Here is a 20,322-nt window from a genome sequence, read left to right as displayed (position 1 = left end):
GACATAGCTTTTTCTCAAGTAGCAGCAACTGGCAAATGATCAACTTAGTACTTGGGAAATAGGTTGTTTGGTTTGGGTTCGGATTTTTATATTAAGAAAAAACACACCACAAACCCAAAACTTTTTGCTAGACTGCTAAATGCAGAAAGAATGGATGTTTTCAAGTATATTGTGATTTTAACAGTAATGTAATTAACCCTAATTGAGAGAATTTACACTGATGTAAATAATTCCTTCTGAGAAATGTCAGTCGGAGTTTTTTTTCTAGCGTTAAACTTTGTTCTTAATATCAGTAATTTTCGTCAGCAAAACCAAACATTCTATCCAACTGGGTTCAGCAGACTTCCTTCCCCTCCCGCAAAGGAGAAGCCCATTTACCTGTATGAGTTCTGAGATGAATATTGAGGTAATAATTTGAGCGAAAATACTTCCCACAATAGCTGCATTCTCTGGAGGCTCCAAGGTTTTTAACTTTTGCTCTTTCCAAAACATCTTCATGTTTATCTTTGGAAGAAAATATAGCTATATTATAAAGAGCAAATGCAAATTTGGAGTCTCATTTAAAATTATAAATATCTTAACTATCTTTAAGGAAAAACACAGAATGATGAATTGTTGTCAACTTCTATAGTCTATGAGCATTTTGTGTTCTGTACTGCTGCACACTTAGCAATCAAAAATTTAAAAAGGTTTCTGTCTGTGTCAAGTAATACTGTGGTTAGTGACTGTAATGCAGTGAAAGAGAATAAATAAGATGGAAAGCTAGGTCTCAGAGAAGAAAACAAAAAATTGTCTTTATTGACCTACAGGAACTTGATGGAGAATGGCTCATAGCAGAAATTAGCATGGGTTTAAACTGTGTTCTTTTATTAAAGGGAGTGCTTGATAAGTGTGAGCATGATCATTCAAGACTGTAAAGGTGCTTGACATACCATGGCATAACACAGGAAGGTGTTCTGAGGAAGGAAGGCAAGAAGAAAGAAGGGGTTTCTTAACAATTGTAGCAATACTATTATTTCTGTGCTAACTAATGGAGTGGCACGCCTGTAATAACGACCATCTTGGATTTAATGAGCAATATTATCTCACTAGAAGCATTAATGCTTAAACTTTGACAAATATGGGAGTAGGAAAGTGACAGTGGTTGCTAGTTCTGTGAAATGTGTATTCAAGGAATAAATTCACAGATTAAAAACTGGTTCCACTCAAGTGTAAGCAGCAGCAGTTACCACTGGAGGGCGGCAAGTACAGCAAGAAGGGAGAAAGCTTACACACAATACATCATTCAAATCAACATGATTTCTCTGGCAGGCTGAATTGAAAAAATAAAACATCAAAACAACTTCCCTAAAATATCCAAATCAAAGCTGACTAGAAAGCTACAGTGGGAAGAGAGGGAAGGAGATGAGTTGCTTGAAACAAATGTTAGATATATAATAGATAGGAACTTCTAGGAACCATTTTAAGCTGTGTGTTGGAAAGTTCCTATATTGGAAATGCTAAGTATGGCTAAACTATAGACAAGCCATAGCTGTTTAAAACAAACATAATGTCTCAATAAGCATGACTCAGCATCCCACAATGAAAGCTGTTGTAGTTTAGGATAAGACACTGAGAAACAAAACAAGCAAGTTAACATTAGGTAATAATTCCATTCCTTTGTTACTGGAGGCAAAATAAAGGGCTGCACATTACCAGAAATGGAAAAGTCAGTTGCATTTGCCAGGACATTCTGTACATTGTGTCTTTTCTTAAGATTATGCAAGTGTGTCTGTTCTTTAAATGCAGACTCAAAGCTTGTCACACACTAAAGTCCTAGATTAGCTAGCTAGAAGACTTTTGCTGTCCCTTTTTTGTCCCCAGACACACAATCTTTTTCAACTAAGGAATCATTCAGTATCACTTGTTTTCCCTAAGACACTATAAGATGCAGAATTTATTCTGCGTAACATACAGATTGAACCCATCAACTTTGTTAAAAAGAACTTTAAGCAATCCTTCATGGAAGGAGTTAAATATATGCCTCTCTTACATATATGATGTCCACATATTAATAGCTTGCATGCATGTCCTTATGCAACTAATTTAAAATTGCTGGTTCTGACAAGTTACATACTGTTCAAAAGAAACATAAAGCCTACAGTTTGATAGAAAAAGTTTGGAACTATTCTTTACTTGACAGGGTCTTTGCTACTATAAAGCATTGGACATCTTCTGCCCTTTCTTACAAGATGCATGGAATAAAAGCGAAGCTGCAATGATTTCCTCAGAAATGCTACTTGTAAAAACATGTGCTGGACAAGAAAGGATAGGCAACACTGAAAAACATCCAGTAAATGGGGGGAGGACGTGTTTATTTAAACAGTGACTTTTCCTGGACCGATTGTATTCAATTCCAGTAACCCAAATCATAGCTGCAAGAAGGCCCAACACAACTTCAAGGATCTCAGAAGGGTGGTGTCAGAACCTATGCTCCCCTCATTTTAACTCTTTCCCCTTCCCCCACCATAACATTAAATATCTCTGGTTAAATTTTGGAAAGACAACAGAGAAAAGCAAGATGCATTCTTTGACTCTAAAGAGTTCCTAAACAATACAGTAACAGCTATTTCAAACTTATGTGTTCAAAATGCTACTCACCTAAATGAAGTGTTTCTGGAAGCCCATCTTCAGATCCATCTTCAGAGCCTCCTTCTACCCGTTCTGCTGTTCCATTTTCATCCAGACTTGCAATGATATCAGTGCAGCATGTCCTGGAAACAGCTGAAGTCTCTGCATCAGTCCGCCTGTCTCTCTTATGTACTCTGGAATGAAGGACTAGCTGGTGGTATGTTCTGAAGGCTTTACCACACTGTGAACAGTGTGTTGGTTTCTCTTTGTTCTGAGTCAATTTAAAATCCATCTCCACAGAAGGCACTTCACCACCGGGATGTTTCAATTTGACTTGGGATAAGTTACTATTTCCTGTGTAACTGCTGTTTTTATTTACTCTTGACTTCCCAGTAGTTTCAGTCTGGCTACCTTTATTTGCATTCCAAATTTCACTGAGTTCTTCTTTATCAGAAGATGAATCATCATTGTCTGTACTTACTTCATGCCCTATTTCTTTAGTTTGGCCATGTCCAACTGCAATTTTACCTTTGGTAGCCAGCTGCCATGCTTGATATGTGGTGAAAGGATCTAGTTCAGCTATCCATTTCACAGGCTTTTGCGATTTGTTTTCTGGAACAGAGTTTGGTCTTAAGTTCAAGAATCGAAGAAATTCCTCCTTCTGAGATGCTCCTTCTGCATTAGGTTCACCAGTCACTGGGGGGCTTTCACCACTGGGTACCGATTCTTTGGTGTGCATTTTACTGTGCTCAATTAGAGTCTCTTTATTGTGAAATAGGAAACCACAAACCATACAAATTTTGTAAGGTGACGTTACGTTTTCAGTTACATGCTCCTGCACCACCTCATTTATTGTTATGGGACTTTCAGAACCTTGTTGGTGCTTGTTCCTAGAACCAGGCTTTCCAGTATGTGTTCTCATGTGATTTTTGAGGAACCACGGCTCTTTAAATCTTCTTCCACATACATTACACCAATAGGTGAAAGAATCTTTATGCTTTTTCATGTGCGCCTCAACATCAAAAGCCTCACGAAATGTTTGTCCACAAACTTTACAACTCAATTCTTCACTGTCTTTTTCATTGTTTGTTAAAGGCAAGTTTGTTCTTACTTGACATTTATCTAAAGGACTAAGATACTCTGCTTCAACACGCAGAACAGCTGGTTCACAAAGAGTGGGCCTATGCTGTGTTAAAACATGCTTACCAAGTTCTTCAGGATGTTTAAAAGTCTCATCACAGAACATGCAGTCCAGAGGCATGCATCCCTCAGCTTGCATGAGAAACTTTTCTTGCAAGCTTTTGTAAGAAATTGTGTTTGTTCCTTTTATTGTCATTGAGGCATCATTATTCTCCATCTGTGCACCAACGGTACTTGCTATTCCATCCGGTCCATCCATGTATGCCAAGAGAGGCTGAGTTGGCATGTTTCCTACGTTCTGTTCCCTATTACGTGTTTTAATGTAAGGTTTCAGTTCTTTGGGGATGCTCACTGATCACAATAAGGACACTTGTAAAGTTCTCCAACATCTGCTCAGAAGTCTAAGCTAAAACACCTCTGCCAGGAAGATTTTTTCCACAAGAAAAAGATTTTCCTTTTTGTTTTTGTCTCTGTTCAAGCAAGTGTATCCATCAGTTCTCTCAGTGACACAAAGAACTCCAGCACCTGGAAAAGAAAGGAAAATAGTCAGACTTTGAAAAATAAGAGGAAAGAATTGTCTCCCAAATAATGAGAACGTTGTGGCTAGGTAAATATCAATGCTTTTGAATAGAGAAGGCATAATTTAATAGTAAGTGAGGGGCAGCTAGAAGGCACTCTGGCCATTTTTCTACCTACTGCAGTTGAAATAGTATGGTTTTGAACATCCCTGTATTCCAGTAGCTGGGTTTCCGTATTAAGATTGCTTTGTCTACTACTAAGATAGTAAACAAAGTATAAAAGCAATACTTTGTCTACTGTCTGTTCTAAACTTACTCTTACCCAGTTACATAAAGCTGCTGAAATCATATTTCAAGTCATACACTACTGTAAACAACTACATACAGCAAGCCAAAGCAACCTTTCCTTGAACCTGTGAAACAGGTGTTTAGAGGCACAGTAAAACTACTTGTTCATGCTCTAAAGGTTCTTGAGCAAAAGACTTCCCGCCCTCACCAAGACCAGATAGTTTGCCATTGCATTTCACAGTGCGCGTACACAGTTGGCGTCAGTACAAACTTTTGCATTAAGAACTATTCACTAATAGCACCAACCAAAGCTTTTACTATCATCCACAGATTTACAATCTGTAACAATTTTGGGCTGGTACAATTACATCAAGAGGCCAACTAATTTAAAAAGGAAAGGCTTCTCATTTCAAACTACGTGCAACAATGTGTTGTTGTTGTTTTTTTTTTTTTTTATTACACTCTAAAGGGAAGTTTTAATCTTAAGACAGGCTTTAAAAGGGTTATAATATAATTAATTACAACTCCAACTTAAATATCTAAATCTGTATGAGTTGTAATGCCTGCAAGCAGCTACTGGTGGCCACCTCTCTTCGGGCTAGCAAATTATAGCATCATAGAGTTCAGGACTCTTGATCAAATTTTTGGATAAAGGAAAAGCCTACCAAATTAATAGAAAACCATTATAAACTGAAGAGAAATAGTTCTGAGATAAGGCATATTTCCAAATAAAAGTATATCAAATGAAAAGAATGCATTCAAAATCTGACTCAAACTTTTACAAATTATTTCATAGAGACAGCTAGCCAGTAATTCTCATTACTTGAATTAATATTTCTGAAAACACAATATGCTCTATAGCTCTTATAGCAGAAGGCAAGAATACAGGCAAAGTCAGGTTTTAAAGTTCAGTTCAACTTCCACCTCAGCCTTGCTTTATTTAGAGAAAAATAGAAACATTTTGCTTCATTTCAGGCAAAGAAAGGGTAACAGCTCAACTCTAATAGTGTAGGCTACAGAGTTTCATGACAAGTAACTGTAGCAAGTAAGATGTGCAGCTGAGGTCACCTGTCTCCTTTTCTGATCAGACAGTGCTTATTGGACAGAAAAAGGTGGTCTTAAGCCATGAAATCTTCAAATGCTCAGCCATGGGAACTTGAAAAGTTTATACAGCACAGTATCCCAGACATGTCTGCAGACAACATGCCTGTAAGGCCACCTGCCAGCAAACCAATGTGTCCAACAGCCATGGGACGGGAGCTTTAATCAGCTGAAGTGAAAAGGCAACCGTTTATAGACCCAAGCTTTGATACAATGCCTTCAACTTTATTGGATACCTTTACCTACCACAGAACAGTCAAGCCCAGGCAAGATAACCACCTGGGAAAGGAAACATAATACCACATTGCTAGGAGTCATAGATCCAACATTTCAAACACTCCCTACACTACAGCCTTGCTATAAGAATACTCTTCAGTCTTCATTTGAAAAGTTAGCAGCTTCTTTTCCACCATTATGCAGACAAGATGACCCTGGAGCTCAGTGAAGATGTGTTTAAAAAAACAAAAACAGACAAAAAAACCCAACCAGAGAATAAAATCTAAAACCCCACAAAACTAAACAAACACCACCACCCCCAACCCCCCAGAATGCCAATATAGCATAAAATTGCTTGCACTTGCTTGTCTTCCTCTCCCTCCCCCACCCTTCTGTCTCTCCAGAACTTAGTGTCTTCATCATCCAGTCCCCTAAACCAGGTCCAGACAATGATCGAATCTAATACCATGAAGCTTCTACCTTTTTTTAAACCCAGGTTGTTTCAGGCCTGGGCCCAAGACTCATGCCAAGTTCAACATGAATGGAGGGATCTTGGGGTGTAGTCTACAGAGGGTAAGAGGGAACAAGCCACTGTCTGACAGGTTGATGGCAACAGAACCTGGACTTTCTGCAAATCTCTTTTCCAACTACGCCCTTTATCCCCAGTTTCAGTTCTATCACTGCCATGATTAACACTTCCTCTCCGCATAATGACTCAAAGTCTTTTGTAATAGGCAGGTTCAGTCCATGATAGGACTCTTCTGAATTGCTTCTACTGCAGCCTTTGCTTTTGCCTTTCTACCTTCCCTATTCAGTTTTGACTTTCTGGCTTTCACTCCCCCACTATAGCCAGGTGAAGGAGCTATAACAAAATTTTGAAGCTAAAGTATTCAAAAAGCTTTCCCTTTTGCAAAATGCAAGGAAAAACATATCAAAGGGTGCTGGTTAACATGTTTCACTTCATGTTTCAACTTGCCGTTTTGTTTTATTTCTGCTGTCGTTTTAAGAGGTATTTTTTTTACACAACAGGATAACATGCTGCAGCAAAGCTTATGTGCATATGCGGTGACTATCTGCCTGAAAATAATTTATTTCCAAACAAGGAATGAACATCAACTTTGAAAGACTCCTGAATACTTCTGATGAATACCCAGACAAGATTTAAGAAAAAAAAAAAAAAAAAAAAGAAAATTAAAGAAACTTGAGAGTTTAATGCATTTACTTTCAGAGCCACAGGTAAGTGCTCTGCTGTAATAGATATAAGAATCATCCTACAAAAAGGCCAGAGGCATCTCTGGGGTATGAAGTCAGAGCCAAACGCCAGTGCTTAAAGTCTCCCATACTGAATTGCTGAGATTCAGCATCAATTATTTCCTTGTGTCTGCAAATACAGAAAAAGCTGATTATGCCTTATGACACTCCCCACTTTGCCCCATTACAACACACACACAATAAAGCAACAAGAATTAAGTCACTTTAAAGAAAAAACAGATGACACACAGCAGAAATTCACACTCAATCCCCTATCCTCCACAGAATGCTGTGATGAGGGTAGAAGAGACATCCTTGTAACATGGACCACCACACACTGCTCTACTCAAACCTAACCTAGGATGATATGTTTGTAAAAACCACACACTTAAGAGACTTACTAGGATTTAAAGAACACACTTGGTCACATCTAGGGAAGGCCCTGGGCTGGTCACTGATCTACAAAAAATCTACCTCAGACAATCAATAAAGTTTTCTCTGGTAAGCCCTTTGAGAAGAGGTCTGTTTCAATCTCATCTCAGCTATCCAAAAACCTAAACCTGTCCCCACAAAAGCACATATAAATAAAGAGCATAGAACTTTAACATATGGCTCATGAGAGGATTTTAACAGGAGTTTAGATCCAAATTTTATTTGGTATCAATAGCTTTGAACAAGCCCTTTGGAGGCTTCTTCCATGGCTCTTCAAAGCATTTAACACACCACCAACCTGTGTTAGCTGCTGAATGCTTTTCAAGCTTTCACCGGTTTTAATATGAGGTTCCGAACACTTCTGAAGAGCTGGCCACAGCTCATCCTCTAGGCAGCATTGCAAAGCAGAGCAAGATATTCCTGTTTTAAGAATGTGAAATGCCTACTTGCAGCTGAGGCTCTTAAGAGTATTAGGCACTATCTCTTCTACAGGAGATAGTACCTACAGACTGAATAAAGTCCTGTAGGCAGCAGTTCTGAAGAAAGCCACAGATACAAAGAGACAGAACTGTATTTAAACTGAGAAGGGAAAGGATAACACTACTAGAGAGAGAAGGTGAGCTAGAAAGCTCTAGTCTTATTTTTATATCTGCTGGTTACACACTTCACTCTGATCAGAAATATGGCTTTTACATATATCTCATACTTTTACATACGTAAGATTTTACACTCTCGCTGTTTACTTTTTACCCACTCTCAAGGTAACACATGCTGAAACTACAAGCCAAATATCTGCTCTAGGATTTTATCCATTATTAACAAAACCCTTCTTCCTAGTGAAGATATTATGCCTTGTATTTGAGGACCAAAAATGCTGATTAATTACATTCCTGTTATTCAAAACCCTGTAGGCAGCAGCTAAACTGACAAGTGTTGCCTTAATTCTGTGCTATTGCTTCCCTCAGAAAGTAGATGACCCGCAGTTTTGACAAGCACTGTAACGATTTTAGGCTGAAGGTCTGTATTAGCTCAACAAAAAATAATACAGTACCCCGTGTTTCTTCTGTTGTCTTTCACTCTCAGAAGACAAAAGGACAGACACGACACACCAGTATCAGGGATACTGAGTAAAGGAACAGAACAAAACAGGAAAGCCTTCCTTCCAACAGATGAAAAGTGATAAATTTGCTACAGATTAACTCAAGGCTGAAAATAAAGAATTACTATCCCTTCTCACAAGAAAGTGAGTCAAGAAATCTTGACTTCTGACTCCCCTATTCATCTGTAAATGTCTCACACAAGAGTCCACTGCCCACATCTTCCCCTGATTGCTGCAACTGCCTTGCAGTGAAAGAGCAGGGCAGGAGGAACCTTGTCCTGCTCAGCACACCTGGACACTTACTGGAGTGGTCTGTCCACAGGTGGGGTAAAGTCATCTCAACTGCAGGATGCCACCTATTGTACTTTATTCTTCCAACAATCCAGAGCCTGAGCATTATCAAATTTTAGTTCACACCTGAGTCATATTTGGCTATAATGCCTTCAGTCAAATACTTCAATAGGTTTGCAGTGATACCCATTATATTTATGAACACCACAAAATACATGTAACTAAAGATTGAACTGGACAGATGAGAACATCTTGTTTTCATTGCACTTGCCACACAACCTAAGAACCACACCAAAAACCTGCTGCATATAAAGGGACTATTAAAACGGAGAAAAATTTAATTAAATGCCTGTAGAGAAGTTTAATTTCTTTTTATTAAATTACACAACCAAAGACAACATATTACAGACTCAAAGATTTCTTTGGGAAATGACCTATCAGTAGTAATTTGACTGCATTTCTACTTCCTGCATTTCAAAATTTCCATGAATACGTAATAAAAAACTCTAGACACCTTTCAAAGAATAGCTAAGTCTAACAACTGAATTTCCCATTTTAAACACTGCAAAGCACTGGGAATAGAAGCTGTGCAGCTAGTGTCAGGAAATACAACTATATCTTGCTAATTCTGTGTTAGCAAAACTATTGTTAAACTTTAAATAGCAAGCAGGAACAATTACAGAAGTTAACCTAGTTGCCACAAAATTTCCTTAGAAACAGAAGTGAGAAAACTAGAAAAGTTACAGCCAAGTACATGACACTTAGTTACTTGTCTGTATGCTAGAAGATATGCACTCAGACCTGAGAGCTGTTAACAGATCCTTAAATTCAAGGCCAGTAGCAAAGCTATTGCTGTTTAACAGATGACCAGAGTTTCTTTCACTATGCTACTAAGATTCCACAAGGTTCCAAGTCCTACATAATCTAGTGCCAGCAAAGAACAAGAAACCCACACTTCAAACCCCACCGGAGCGCCAGCTGCTGCAGATTAACTACCTTCATTTTTACTGTGTCTCTTTGACTTGAGAAACTTTCATGTAACTTTAGAAAAAAAAAAAAAAAAAAAAAGAAAACAACAACCTTTCAGTTTTCCTCATGTTTCAAGAGGTTTCAGAATATTAAGAGTAATTTTACATGAAACATTCTTTTTCTCTTAGTATGTTTATACCTCAGAACAGGTTGCTGCACTTTGGCATCACCAAGATTTTATACTGCTGATTTCTTCTTGGAAACCACAAGTTATTTAAACATCTTTTCTTAGCTCAATCTAAAAGTTTTTCTTTTTCAGAACAGTTGTTCCAGTTCTATCTAATGAACTTAAGTAAAGTGAACCAGTTAACATCACTTTTTCCTCATTCAGATCACAAATAAAAACGACTGTATATTATCCAGTTTGTCTGGGCACACCCATATTTAGGTGTAATGGTGACCATAGACAGAGTATGCATAAATAAATACAACTTCAAATAAATAAAAAAAAAAAGAAAGAAAAAGAAAAAAATTAGTTTGTTTAGAGCTTTTTCTTTTCTTTTCTTTTTTTTTTTTATATACATATATATCACTGCATGAACTTAAGCCAATTGCACCACACCTGATACATACACGGGATATTAAGCAGAAATCACCCCTAAGTAGTTGGTAACAATACTTAAGAGCTCCACACTTTCAAAAGAGTACCTAGTGCCCTAGGTTGTGTGCAACCCATCAGTGACAACAGCTCCACTGTATGAGCACTACTGGTGTGCTGGGGTCTTTGTAGGCTCCGATGTTTAGTCAGAAAGAGAAGCAAAGTGTTATTGTGAGGTTTTAATTTGCCAGTTACTCCAAAACATTAGTCAGATTTCCAAACATCCACAGCCTGGAATTTCAAGTTTGTCTCCACAGGTTATAGGGGTTTTATGACAACCACATAACTTCCTTTCTCAATTTAAGAAGAAACGCATACATGTCCCACACCTCATGCAATAAAGTGTTCTTCTTTATTAGACAGAAATGTCTTTTCTACCTCAATTTGAGGGAGGGATAGTCCCTAAAGCTAGGGAAGATGACACCATTTGCTGCATAGACTGTGACCTCATTTCTTAAGGAATACAGCTATTCATCTGCCTATGACTTAAGTTAAAACACTGGAAAGCTATAAAAGTCAGCACAGATAAAACATTATGTTGCAGAATAGCAGAAGAGTCAACTTTTCTTCATAACACTACATGAAGCAAATAACTTACTCTTCATTACAGTGAGTTCTATTGCTTTCTAGGGAAGGCAAGAGCTACTCCCTTCTATCTTTTAACAGTATATAATCTTAACACAATTTCCCAGTGTATTTCTTTGTTAACAGAGGAGCACATGAGTACACCTAACATTGTTTCTCATCCACACATAAGTTTTTATACCAAGTGTTCTGCCTTTAAATAAAGAGTTTAACAGTTCTGTCTGATAAAGAACTAACATGAGTACTTCTTTAAGGAAATGGAGATTTAGGGGGAGGAAGGAGAGGAAGAGAGTTGTTTGTTTCAGTTGCAGGAAAGATCAAAATGAAGATGTTCAGGTCAAAAAGAGAACATAAAAAGATGACCCTAAACTGGAATTTCCACTCCCTAAATCTGCAAACTTACGTCCCTTTGTTAGTCTCCATCCTCCAGGCTTGAAGTTTTCAAAGTTACCCTAAACTTAAACTCTTGAGAGAGGTTTTCATGGCTTATCATTTTCTGCTCTGTAAGAGAAGCTACTGGTTTTCTCAGTTACAGTCCCTTCTAACAACACTAGAGAGCTTTCCAGTGTAACAACACTAAGATAATTCATAAAAACAGAACTGAAGAAACAGAGACGTATACTGCAGAAAGCAGAATGCCGTTTATCCAGGCAGTTCTCCACACTTTAGATTTTCTTCAAAGCTCTTTTGGAGTCAGATAATTCAGACATAAATGCAAGTAATTTTCCTCCTGAAGTCTAGCAAACAGGATTTTAATCACCAAGTGGAAAATAACTAGTAGTTAATAATGAACAATATTAGGAAAACTCCCTCCCCCCATTTCAGACATCTATACTAATAGAAACAAAGGATATCCTTTCTTTAAAAAACGCTTTCCTGTGGAGTCCCTTTTTCTTTAAGGCTATATGTCTAACAGTGTTTTGGCAGAGGATGGATGAGCTGAATGTGTCTCCTCAGTGAACTGAATGCCTCTTCTATCAAAAGATGTAATTATTCCTTTTTAAAGCAGGGAACATATAAGCTTGCATCATTTTGCACATGTTTTTCCTCCGCTGAGCAAAAGCAAATATAAAAGAGACCAATTCTTGGCATTAAAGGAGGAAGTGTCACAAAAAAGTATTGACTTTTAAAGTTCACAAGGACTGCCCTAACAGCCAGATTTTTTCCCCTTTTTCCTCTGATTAAGAGAGAATTTCTCAGGAACCACAGAGCCAGTGTCCTTTAGACAACATGAAGTGGCCAATACCTGTTGTAGAAAGGCTGAAAGACAAAAGAGTGATCCTATTTTACCTAAGTCTGGGACACATTCCTCCCCTGCTATAAGATGATGCAACTTCATTAAATCAAGAAGTTACATGTACTTAAACTGGCAATGACCCCTTACCTTACAAAACAGTTTATTGTTCTCCCCACAGCAGGTAAAGACTGTCTTGGTGGAGTGATACATTTTTATTGTTGAGTCAGTCTCTCACCTTACACAGACTGCCTTATGTTTAGCCTTGGATTTCATTTGAAAGAAGAAGATATTTTCAGAGACATTAAAAGGAAATTTGACTTTTTTTTTTTACTTCTCCGCAGAAGGATGTTAGGTCTCTCAAGCAGCCACAACTACAAAGAAGTGGTAAATTCCAAGTTTACCAAATTAGACTTCATTCCTTATTACTCAAGATCCAGGAGTTCCTCCATAGCAATTACAGGCAAGTTGCATCCTTTTGGGCAGCATAGGTGAAATAACAGGAAAAGAGCTTCTTCTACTGCTTCTGAATTTGAGAGAAGTGATTGCTTCCAAAGAGTTCATTTTGTTAAGGTCATTAATCTTCCCTAGTGCTCTCACCCGATTTCAACTCTGAATCTAACATTCAACCAACACAGCTCAAACCACTGTGAAGAAAAAGCAGCAACTTCCCATTTCTATCCTCTGCAGACCACTTTGAAGTTGTCACTTTGAAACATATCCACAGTCCACATTTGCAAAAATCCGTTTTGAAAGATAGTAAAAAGTACAGTCCAGAGGAAAGACATTTACTCTTACTTATGTCATCCCCTGGACTAGCATCTGAAGATACTAAAATAGAAAAGCGCTAGAAATAGACACTTCAAATAGCTGCCTCCTCTCCTCCATGCAGGTGGGAGATCTTCCAGAGACCCATGTAGACTGATGGAGAGTAAACTTTTTTAATTGCCTAGCATTATGTTACTTCAGACTAGTGGACTGAAGGGATGTATGCAATGGTGTAGTCCAACATACCAGGATTCACAGTGCCAAATACCCTCAAAAAGACAATTTGCATCCACAAGAAACTGATCTTTCATCAAAGAGGTGGTTTCATAAATAAATGTTAATAATGTAATAAAAAAAGGCTAGAAATAAACAATAAACAAAAACTTCAGCTTCTCTGGATCACCTTTACATCCATTTTCCTTAATATTTAAGCATTGCAGTCTTTGTAGTATGTATAAGTTGCTTCTTCCTACCTGTGTATCAAAAGAAAGAGAGGCTGACCCAACCCCAAGGATTTCTCCCAACCAGTTCTCAATTATCATGACAAAGTGTAAGCAAAATACAAAGACCTTTAATTTCCCTCATGTAGTTTATGTCAGAGGTAAACTGCACTTGCTTTATTACACTGAAAAATGCAAGTGTACCCATTGCGCATAAACAAACTCAGACTTTGATACTTTTAGTTGCATAAAATCTTTAGCACATAGAAAAGCACTATCCAGTCAATTATTCACTTATACTTGGATGGGTTTCTGCTCAAATCTTTAAGTCACACTGATCTACATAGTTTTTCCTGCATATTCTAACCACATTTCCTCTTGTGCTTTTTTTTTTTTTTAATTCTCGAGGCAGTCTGATAAGCAATCCCACCTTCTACCATGAACTCAAAGACTGTATTCTGAAATATGTCTGTCACCTATATCTTTGATTTGTAACTCTTTTTCCCCAGAATTTAGATTGAGTTACTTTGAAATCGAAAGCCTGTTCTTATCATAGCATTTCACTCACAGCTCCCCTTTAAAAGAATTAAAGAGGAAGAATCAAAAGAGCTAGATTTATGATAAGCTATAAACTATGCTCTGACCAAAGTCATATGATAATAACAGTAGAAGTTTTAATTTTTTTCCCCTCAATGACATACACCCAGGATTGGCATAAACTAGTTTTCATCAGCAACAAAACAAGATTATTTAGGAATTTCACTGAAGTAAGCTGATTTCTAAAAGCAAATCTTTTTGAGAATAGCTTTTTGTTTGGAGGTGCACAGATACGTAGGTAAGTTTAGGCTGGAAAAGTGCAATTGTTTTTTTTATCCTAAAATACAAGGGGCATTGAGAATCTTACGTGGCTTGGTCATATCCTTTTCCTTACTTTTGTATTCAGTTGCAAATCTCCTGTGGTATGAGTCACATCTCTCTAGAAGCATGCATACAGTAGTCAGCAGAATCCCCTGACCTATTAGTGCACCAGAAAGAAAAACTTTTTTGTTCCTAAAGTCACCTTGAAAAAAGGGGTCCAAGAGTCATCAGAAGAGACCCAAAGTCCATTAAAAATATACAGTAGTTTGAAATTAATGTAGTTATGAGATGTGGAAAGAGTATCTGATTGGAACGCTGATGTTCTAAATCAAGAGTCTCAAAAATAAGAGGGCTGAGCTGGCAAATGGCAGCCCTGCTGTAACTGAAATGTACTGTCTTGCTATATTTAAAGACAATACCTCAACAGTTAAGTATTAAAACATTTGAAGAGAGATAAATAAGTGTAAGACACAGGCAAATATCCTTGGTTATTTAATCATCCTGAAAGCAGTGTGGAAGTGTGAGGGTGAGTTCAAAGGTCAAACTCTTCTTTCAGCTTCTTGCAAAGAAAAGAAAGCTTAGCCCATTCCACCTTAGGGAAGGGGGGGGGGGGACTGTTCATTCCATATGCCAGCGGTAGTCACAGCATTTCGTAACACAGGAAAGAGGTAGTGCATTTACATATACAGTGCATCGAATCTTTTACTAGGACAATGAATTCCCAATCAAGATTCTGGTTAGAAAGAGTTGGGACAACAAAAAGTCCCAAAGAACAAAGGGAAGTTAAAATGTGCTTAACATTTCCCCTGAATTTCTTAATTACAAACTCTCAGATTTTTATAACTAAATTTCTTGTAATGAGCGTTTTGAAAGTCTAAGTGAAATCTACAGTTCCCTTTTAAAATAATTTTCCCCTGATCACAGTAATAATTTAGCACTTTATTCATATAAAATATTATATTAAACAAGGTTCTACATGAAAATACTGTAGTAAGGGAAAGACAGATACTGAAGATTAGCAATAACTGCTCAAAAAGGAATTTTTTTCGTGTGAACTAATGAAAGGGGAAACCAAAAAGTAACCTTTTGTGTAAGACAGTCTGATAAAAGGTGCTAAAGTTTATTATCTTCCTCTTTCTAGCCCTTACCCTAAATCATGCTCTCCCCACCCCTTCCAAAACAAAGCAAAATAAAAACAAAAAAAATTCATTATTCAGTTAAAATTAAGGGGAAAAAAAGAAAAAAAGATTAAAAAATCCTCTCCTCTAATCCAAAGCCTGGAAGCCATTCTCTAAAGACGACTTAATATGAAACTTTGTTTACAAGATACAAATATAGCCTTCTTACCACATTCAAAACCAGAAAACATCCACTTATTTAAAGAAATGTTTTTTTCTATTTTGATCAACAAGGACGTAGGTATTCATTTTAAATTTAAATTTGGCCCCAATAGTGCCATATGAATGCTTTAAGCTCATATATGATATGCACTGGTTAAGAATGTTTAAACAAAGGAAGTAGGAAAAGCCTCAAAATACACAGCAAAACTTAATGGTTTCAATTTTAAAATATATACTGATTGCAGCATGGCAAAATTATTCTCTTATGCTTACAGCCAGTCTTCAGAAAGAATAAGTGCAGTCAGTGTACTAATTTGTCCCACTGGAAATTCTGTATAAAACATCTACCTAAAATAAACAAGGCTTTGCAGCAAGAATCGTCAGTTGCCATTAAGGACACACCTTAAAGTTCTTACCACACAGTAACTAAACAAGTACAAACTAGTGGTGACTGTTTGCTACTTTTGTCTTAAAAGTTAATGAGATCAATTCACCCCTCAGTATCAGATCTTCAGATAATTTTCTCAAAAATTCAAGAGACAAACAACCCCCAAACACAAATATGCAGGATTTGAGTGTCTGATGTTTTATCAGAATGTCTAAGGTTCTTATAAAGACGAGCATAAAGATGAACATTTAAACCTGACACCACGTAATACTAAAAGGTAAAATGCTTAACTGCTCAGAATACTAGTGCTCTGGTACTGGAAGGCAGCTGTTGTTCCCCTGCCTTTTTCTTTTGTTGTGCTTAATCTCATGTCAAGTCATTCAGCCAACTCCAAAGCGATGAAGACATAATTGAAAACCTTAACTAAAAAACTGATCTACTGTTCTTAAATAGCTGTATATACCGTTTAACGATTGAAAAAGGCTAACATATAAAACAGCAGCAGTAGAATTTAAATCAGCAACTCTGGTGTATGCAGAAGAGTTGCTTGGCTGTAGGCCAAGTCAATCAATAATCACTGTAATAGCCATGTTTCTAAAGTTATTTGTTTTTCATATTCACCAACCTAAAAACTTAAAGCCAAAACTCATGTTGATTTCAAGAACGAACTGTGAGATATAAAATCCAAATATTTTGCGCAGAATTACAATACTGCTCATTAAAAAAATGTTACAGAAAGATTAGTGATCACAAAGCCACATTCCTGCCACAGATCTTAAAATATTGACTCAGTTACAGAACTAGTAAAGGGGAAGAAAAAAAATACCTCCTCCACCCTTTCCCTCTTCCCTCTCCCTCTGCCAAAGAATGCAGTTTATCCTACTTATTTGAAACTGTCCTTTTATATTATCCAAGGAAACACTTAAACCTTAGTGTGGACATCAAAAAATAAAGTATTAGTCGTATTCCCAAACCTACAGTTAATAAGAGCTCCTAAGAGCAATAAAACATGGCGTTAAAGCATTTGCAAGCCATTGTCATAGCACTGTGCTCTGATACCTTTGCAGACGCAAAACCAGCCCCCACCAACCATGTAAGCACTGGTCAGCAAGTCAATGCCTGCTATTCAACTTGTAGTTAGGCGTTTTATTTCTGTGTCTTCCAGATCATATCACTCCTGCATTTCAGGGCCTAATAAAATGTGAAGAATGATATGCTCCTTCTCTCTCCTTGCATCTGAAACTATGTTATTTCCCTCTCTTCTTTTTCACACATTCTTACAAAAACTTCCTTTTTCACGTACTTCTATAAGAAAATATTTCACTGCATCTACTTCAGTTCCCATTTCTATTTTCGATTTTCACTAGATCCTTCTGCTACTGCCTCCCCCTCAAACCCACTGGTAAAAACTGATGTAGTTTTAAAGCTCTCAAGGTCATTTCAGAAATGGAAAAAAAAAAAAATGTTACCTTAAAAAACATTTAAACACACAAAACCCCTAAACTAAACCCTTTTCAAATTCAAACGCCTTTCATCAGCAGATCAATAACACAACATAAAGATTTTTGTTCACCACCACTTCAAAACTATTACACTCCAATTCAAATACTTACAGGGAGTCACACAGCACATTTTATGGGATGGCTCATTAGAGCACACACAGACCTTACTTTGGCTGCAGGTTTTCTGTGTGGGAAACAAACAAACAAAAAACCTCCACACACGCCCCCCCCCCCCCCCCGAAACAGAAAGTCCAGTGGGTATCACGGAACAGGAATGAAATCCAATCTCTAGATATTCTAGAATTTGATTGTCCTCGCTTGGCAACCTCTTTTGTTGCTTAAGAAGTCAGTTGAGACTTAATTATTTATTTTCTAAACTTCCTATTCTCCTTTAAAAAAAAAAAAAAACAACAACACGATGCCAAAGAAATTATCAGGAAGGGCTCGGTCTTTAGAAGACAAAGGTAAACGAAACAAAAACTGGCAAAATGGATCAATAAACTTTTCATTAACAAGCCCCCCTTCCTCCGCCCCATGAGCCACTTACTACAAATCCTTCTTCCAGGAACATCTTTGACTCACAAAGAAATAAGTCTCTTCCCGCTCCACCCCGCCCCCCCCCCCCCCAGCACCCGGCAGAAAAGCACCCCCAAAACCCAGGCTCGACGCCTGGAGTATTGAAAAGCAAACACCCAGGTACAGGAGGGAAGTTTCAGACACCTACTTGTGCGGGGGGAGCCGGGGAAGGGGACGTGATCCCGGGGACAACGGGAACTTTGGGGCTGGGAGTGAAGGAGGGAGGGTTTCTCCCTCCGCGCCCGCCACCTCCCACTGCCCAGTGAGGGGGTCTTGTTACCTGCTGCTCGGCCGCTGGGGGACGGAGGCTGGAGCGGCCCGAACTGGGCCGGCTGCCGCACACCTGGCCCCCCCCTCCCCGGCTCTTCCTACCCCCCACCCAGGGACCCGCGTCCCCCCCCACACACCTGCCCTTCCTCTTCCTCCTGTCCCCCAGGGGCGGTCAGTGCGCCTCGCCAGCCTCCCAGGCGCCGGGACAGCACGGGGATGGGCGGCCCTGCTTGCTCGGGAGGGGCGGGGGCTGAGGCGTTGAGCCCCCCCCCCCCTTCTCCTCACAAGGAAGGGAGAGTGTATACCCCCAGATCCCCTCAACATGTCCCGGAAGACAGCTGCCCTCCCACCCCCCCGCAATCGGTCACACAACCAGGTCCTCACGGCAGAGACCGCCCCGAGGGGAAGGGGCTGTACCTCCCTCAGGTGCCGCTGTGAGGGTGGGGGGGAGCAGGAGGAGGACAGAGGGGCCGGAGCCCCCTGGAAGTTGACCCCCAGCCCTCCCTCACCTGTGCCGGGGCCGCCTCCCCCGGCCGGCATCCTGAGGTGGGGGCGGAGGGAGGAGGGGAGAGGGGGCGGCCGCCCGCGGTGCCGCCGGAGCCCGGACTCGGCGGCGCTGGCGCTCGGGGCACTGTTTGTAAACCGCTCCCCCGGCAGCTGTTGCTGGGGCAGCCCCCGCCACTCGGCCACGCCCCGCCGCGCAGGCCACGCCCCGCCGCTTGACGTAGGCCACGCCCCCTTCCCGGTGGGGCTGGCGGTCTGTGAGGCGCGGGGTAGGCGGCGAGGCCTGCCCCTCGCACGAAGGACTGCGGCCGGTGGTGCCCCGGGCCGGGCCTGCTGGTGGGGATGGCACCATTGCGAGTGGCTGCTCCCTTTGTGCCGCCGCCGTTCAAGGGGGAAGCTCGAGAAGCGGCGGCGGTTGCTCGGCCCCGTAACGGCGGCGGATCGGGGCCAAGCCGGCCTTTGTGTGTTGTGATGCAGGGGGACGCTGCTATGGCATCGCTCTGAATGACAAAGCACGGCGGAGGGCCGTTACATAAAGCCTTATATTGCCTGACATAAGCGTACGCCCGGCAGGGGCCATTAGGGGCCTTCGCTGTGCTTTGTAAATGTAAATAAAAGCGATGCACGTCCTAAGTGGTGTCCGTCGGGTTCCTTTGGTGGGTTGCTGGGGGGTGAGATGGCCGTCGCTGGCTTGCCCTGAGGAGACCAAAGGCCTGCAGTTAAGTGAGTGGGCCCCACATTGGGACTGCTGCCTCGTGGGGAGGGGAAGCAACATGGAAACCTGGCCATTTGCTGCAGACATGGCCCAAAAGGCCAGGGATTCATGTATTTTGCATTTCTTTCGACAGCCGTAAGCGCTCAGCTGTTCCGTCTGGCATAGCACTGCTTCTTCTCCAGAGGTATGGAAGCCAAAGTGGAATTAAACAGCAGACAAAGACTTAATATATTTTTTCCGAGTATTCCAGTTGGAACTGAGGAGATTTTTAGGAGTTAAACGCGGTCTGTGATACTGTTAGCAAAATGCTTAATCTCTGCTAGACTGAGGTTAGCACCTTCTTCAAGTAAATGAGTTAAGAAGTGAGCTTCCATGTGGCCTCTCCTCTTTTTTTTTTCCCCCAAAGACACACAGAGACCTGTTAAAGTCAGTTTAGTTTACATCAGTAGGTTTAGATCACACACACATCTAATCATATTTGCTTCAATATAAAAATCATCCTTCCTGAATTGCCGGCATTTCTAAAATAATGGAAACTAAAATTATGTGGGGTTTGTTTTAAAGTTTTC

The 20,322-nt window shown here is 39.8% G+C and overlaps 1 protein-coding gene across 3 annotated transcripts in view; it reads right to left on the bottom strand.

Moving 5' to 3' along the window:
* Positions 1-19,222, bottom strand: part of ZNF217 (zinc finger protein 217) — a 28,881-nt gene extending 9,659 nt beyond the window's left edge. Inside the window, exons 1-3 of one of the 3 annotated variants that reach the window (XM_061375437.1) lie at positions 19,044-19,222; positions 2,641-4,275; positions 379-504 (exon numbers count right to left, since the gene is read on the bottom strand). In XM_061375437.1, the coding sequence (XP_061231421.1) occupies positions 379-504; positions 2,641-4,036 (1,522 nt within the window). In that variant the 5' untranslated portion in view covers positions 4,037-4,275; positions 19,044-19,222. Of the gene's footprint in view, positions 1-378; positions 505-2,640; positions 4,276-18,412; positions 18,561-18,671; positions 19,005-19,043 lie in introns of those variants that run through there. The other 2 variants (XM_061375438.1, XM_061375439.1) reach the window with 2 other exon arrangements.
* Between the last annotated feature and the right edge of the window lie 1,100 nt (positions 19,223-20,322).

Source organism: Neopsephotus bourkii, unplaced genomic scaffold (genome assembly GCF_033783945.1).
Source record: "Neopsephotus bourkii isolate Nb327-2 ecotype Australia unplaced genomic scaffold, CSIRO-AGI_Nbou_v1 NB_1663, whole genome shotgun sequence".
Taxonomy (NCBI): Eukaryota; Metazoa; Chordata; class Aves; order Psittaciformes; family Psittacidae; genus Neopsephotus; species Neopsephotus bourkii.
The sequence above is the reverse complement of the archived record's forward strand: the minus strand, read 5'-3'. Positions and strand labels throughout refer to the sequence as shown.